Below are 4,960 nucleotides of genomic sequence, written 5' to 3'. Positions count from 1 at the left end.
ACACTGAATTTTGCTCATCACATGAAACGAGTAAATCTAAGTTTGATTTTATTGCAGAAGAACAAGAATGATCAAAATTTCGGTTCCAGCCACACACACAACGTTGGATACAGTGATTCCGGAAGCATTTCACCCTGAAGATTTGGGGGATCTTCCGGAACAACTTCGAAGGGAGTTAGAATTACCAGAAGCAGAATCGTAGATGGTACTTCGAGAAGAAGGAAATGTCAGCATCGGTAATTTATAAATTTTTTTGCACTGAAAATGATTAAATGCTTGCTGTCTTCCGAAAGAGTGCACTATATTTTAGCTTACTATCACTTTCATCATGGAAACCAAAAAAATGACAAAATTTCCATATTGATAAGCAATCCGCTCTAATGAATGCTCTCTGCAAACAGTATTTTTTTAAGTTTTAGTGTGCGGTATCTGCGACAGGCAATTCGATACACTAAAAGGGTGGCGCATTCACGTCTCGATGAAACACAAACAGGAGGGTAAGTATTTTTGAAACGGGATTTTCAGCTTGTTTTGGTACATTTGGTTCAATTTGAAACTATCAAACCCGTTAATTATACATATTCCAGGTTTTTGTGCTCGCTGTGGCCATTACCTTCTATTGCCACCCGAATTTACGGCCGCACAGAAAACAGCAGTGGTCGAACTTCATGCGCTCGATTGGTGCCCGAGGACATGTGCAGCCGTAATCAACGAAAGACAGGTGATGCGCCGCAGATTTTATCTTGTGGGAAGAGAAAAGGATGCCTATCACATTTTCATTCCAGGTGAGAAAGTAGCAATATTCGAAAAGTGAAGTTTTGAAATTAAGAAAGAAAATTCGAATGAATAGAGAAGATAAAGCATTTCACAAAGTCGACCTTATAGTTTTTCTAAACAGTGAATTTTTCTTCCAGACCAATAACATCATTTGGCTTTCTCCATCCTGTCGCTGCCTGTTCCAGTTCTCCACCCTTTATCTTCTACCTAATGAAGTCGATCGACCGGGTCAGTAAATATTGAAAAAAGAAAAACAAAAATGAAAAAAAATAGTTAAAAAATTAGCTAAAAAAAATAAAAAGATTGAAAACAAAAAAAGTAAAAAACAAAAAAAGAAAAAGGAAACAAAAACGAAAAAAAGCGAAAAAAACAAAAGGTGGAAAAAAAAATGAAAATAAACCAAAAATAGAAATAATGAAAAAATATACAAAAGTACGAAAAATTTCAATTTTTCGAAGTAATCTTGAGTGTAAAAGCAATTGAATTTGAAGTATATGTAATAAGGAATGTTGATCTTTGGAAAAAAAAGCCTTTGTTAATTGCTTGGAAATAATTGTGAATTAAGGGATGGTAAAATTTGTAAATCTTTGGAAAACTCTTTTACAGTAGTGACTGCTATGCTATCATTGATAATATTATGGCCTGTACTTGAAAAATAAGTTTTGCATCACTTCGAATTTAATTGCTTTCTTTAATTTTCCAATTTAATAACATCTGTTAAAAGTTTTGCGTCTTTTCAAACTAACTGCTCTTATTAATTAATTTTGTTTTCACTGAATTCTTTTCACTTTGATATTGTCTTAATCTTTTGTATTTTTTGTAACATAGTTGAATTTATATTACTCGATTTTTAATACTTGTTGCTCAAGATTTATTAAAATTTGTTAATTGCCTGAAAATAATTGAATTCTAATTATGGGTAAGAAATTGGAAGAATCTGTGTTTTTGGAACATTTATTTGAAGACTTTGAAGATTTGTTTGCACCAGTATATGCTGTCAATCATCGATCGCCCTCTGGTAAAAGGTTAAAAATTTTGTGAAGGGAAGTTTTTGGTTCTCTTTTGAATTCAATTATTAATGTTTATTTCTCAATTCTAATAGCTCCAATCTGAGCAAATTATATTTTCTGGATGTTTAATTTTGCCAATAATGCGCTGTTTTGATTATTTTTTTTTCATTTTTTTCCTTCTTAAAACTTATCCTCCATATTGCTTAACTCTCTTATATTTTTTGTTGAAGCTTAATCTATAGATTTGGTACCAATTTGTGATACAATTAAGTTTGTAATATTTAATTCTTAATAGTAGTTACATTAGATTTATTAAGATTTGTTCATAATTGGTTCTATTTTATTTGTAATTTCAATTAATTGCGTTCGTTTTATATAAGAGAATTATGATTTCTATGTAACGTGTTTTGATGAACTAAAAGTTTCTGTTGATTAGCATTCCATTTATATGTGATGAATTGCCAAGTTTAGAAGTACTGATATTCCTTACCAGTTTACGGTACTATATTTTTGTATAAATCACGAGTTGGTACCCAGTTTAGAAAATTACTTGGATGATTATCTTAAGTGGCTTTTTCCTGTAAAAAAAAAGTGATGTCCCAATTTGATATAAACTTTTATTGCGCTTATTTGTGTTTGTCCTTCTCAATCCGTTCAGCCTCAAATTTTCTTCAGAGCCTTAAGTTTTATCACTTTGTGGAATATTTTTTGATCTTTTAATTGTTGAAGTTTCGAACTATTTAATTTTTTCGTCCTGAACCTTTTCCTTCATGAATTTAAAGTTTTTTTCCTAATTTTGTGGAATTTCCAATTTTTTCCAGATTGTTCGAATATCAAATTAGCTTCTAAGCTTTTTAGTTTTTAATCTAATCTCCAAACTTCTTGAAAACATAAAATTTTTGTTTCAATTTCTTAGTTTTCGCATTATAGTACATTTAGAATTTTTAGATTTTTTTTTTAACTTTTCTGATTTTTCGTTATCTCTGAATATACTTTTGACCATTTTGAGATTTGAAATATTTTTTGAGCCTTCACTTTTTTAAAACTTTTCGTGTTCCTAACCAGGAATTCCTTTTACTTTAAATTAAAATTTCTGAGAATTTAACTTTTTTTTTAGATTCTTGACTTATTGCAAACATTTTTAATCAAGTTAGTTTTTAATTTTTCTTGAACTGCTTTTTAATTCTATTTCTGATTTTTCAGTTTTTCTCCATTACCAGGGTTCAGTGATATTTTTTTGGTTCTTTAAATTTCATTTAATTTTTTTGCTATCTCAAGTTGTTCTTGTCATTTCCCGAAAATTCAATTCTTCCCTTACTTTTTGCATGCTTTTTATTAACATTACTTACATCTCTTGTAATATTTTTACATGCATTTGCTCTAACTTTGGCCAATTGCTTTTCTGCATGCGCTTCCGAGTTTCGCCTTCTATAAACTGCATGCTTTTGTAACTTCATTGTTTCTCATGTAACACTTTTTTACTTGCATTTATTGCAACTTTAATTTTTCTCTGTATGCCTTTCTGGTTTTGCCTTTCTACTGCATGCTTTTACTTGCACAGTTCTACTATTATATTTCTGATTACTTGCATTCACTGAATATGTTTTACATAGTTAACTAACTGCATGCCTTTATTCATGAAAATTCTTTCCAGTTGCTCATTGTTATTGCATGCATTTTGCGCAGTTCGATTAATTGCGTGTTTTTTCTTTTTCATCTGATTCTTTCTATTGCTTATTGTTCTTGCATGGATCTTACCTATTCTGACTAACTGCATGCTTTTATTCATGTTATTCTTTCCAGTTGCCTGTTGTTCCGTGCATTTTGCGTGGTTTCACTAGCTACTTCCTTTTGTTTGTTAATTTTTCTATTTAATTATTGATGTCATATGCATTTTTCGTAGTTCAACTATGTTCCACTGCATGGTTTTTTCATCTAATTATTTTCATTACTTATTGTTGTTGCATGCATTTCATTTCACGTAGTTTCACTACTGCTTGTTTTTTTTATGACTGGTCGTGCATTTCATATTCAATTTAGTTCAATTCATTAATGCAACAAGGAGGCGTGCAAAATGCAAGAAGTCGGGATTTCCGATATCGTTAGTTTATAAATTTTTCATGACCGTTTGTGAGAGATTTTTTTTCGAGTTTACATGTTTTCAAATCAATTTGTAGCTTTTTTAAATTTGAAATTTTTGTTTCAATTACTTACAGTCGCTAATTATTCCATTAAATATATATTATGGAACTGTATTTTATAAACATTTTCTCATTTCCAAAGTTATTATCAACTATCAATTTCATATTTTCATGATATTTGAAATGAAAAGATGATCAAAAACTGATTTAATCACCTTACTGCTTATTTTAATCTACAATTTGGTTTAAAAAAGTGATGAAATTATTTCAAATTTTTAAAGAAATTATCAACAGCTCTTTCACTTAATCGAATTACTTATACTAGCAACAAAATTTACCTTTAAGTCCTAAATTATTCCAATATTAATATAAAACTAAAATTATTTTTTTGGTTCGAAAGATAGCAATCAAAGGATAGTTGTCATAAAATTAATCTATAGTATTGAAATCAACAAATTAAGAATGGAAAAAGAAAAGATAGTGAATGATTGTTTGTAAATGGTTAGACATATTTATAAAAATATTTATATGTACATTTATAAAACGAACGAACGATCTGTGTTTTTATTTATTTAATAAACGACAATTTGTTTGTAAGGGAACAGTATCAAAGAATACTCACTCATTTATATCGATGATCAAATGGATGACAAGTAATTATTATTAACAATTTCACTGTTAATAATTGGAAATGAATTTCATGTCCTGTTTCATCATAATTTTAATTTCATTTCTATCATTGATTTTTAAACGCCCCGCTATGATGAAAAACAGATTTCTTATAAAGGTTTGTTATCATTTATTGATTTTTAAATTTGTATATGCATTTTATTTATTAAACTTAATGTATGCACTATAAATATGCAAATTTATTAGTGATTGTCGACATTCATTTTTCGTTTTTGTAAAAATACTTTCCCTTTTTTGCTGATTAGAAATACAGCTGTTTCGATCATAATTAATCTCATAATTTAATCTCGTTATTTAACAACCGAACATACACCAATACGACGATGTCCCTGGCCTTTAATT

General features: G+C 29.1%; 1 protein-coding gene across 1 annotated transcript in view; it reads left to right on the top strand.

Moving 5' to 3' along the window:
- LOAG_12609 (zinc finger protein) overlaps window positions 1-1,020 on the top strand; it is a gene marked incomplete at both ends in the record, with an annotated part of 1,912 nt that extends 892 nt beyond the window's left edge. Inside the window, 2 exons of the mRNA XM_020448569.1 lie at window positions 588-810; window positions 915-1,020. Coding sequence (XP_020301299.1) covers window positions 588-810; window positions 915-1,020 — 329 coding nt within the window. The remainder of the gene's footprint in view (window positions 1-587; window positions 811-914) is intronic.
- Window positions 1,021-4,960: the final 3,940 nt, after the last annotated feature.

Source organism: Loa loa, assembly GCF_000183805.2.
Source record: "Loa loa unplaced genomic scaffold supercont3.434, whole genome shotgun sequence".
NCBI classification, from domain to species: Eukaryota; Metazoa; Nematoda; class Chromadorea; order Rhabditida; family Onchocercidae; genus Loa; species Loa loa.
Note: the sequence above shows the minus strand (reverse complement) of the source record. Positions and strands in the feature narration are given on the sequence as shown.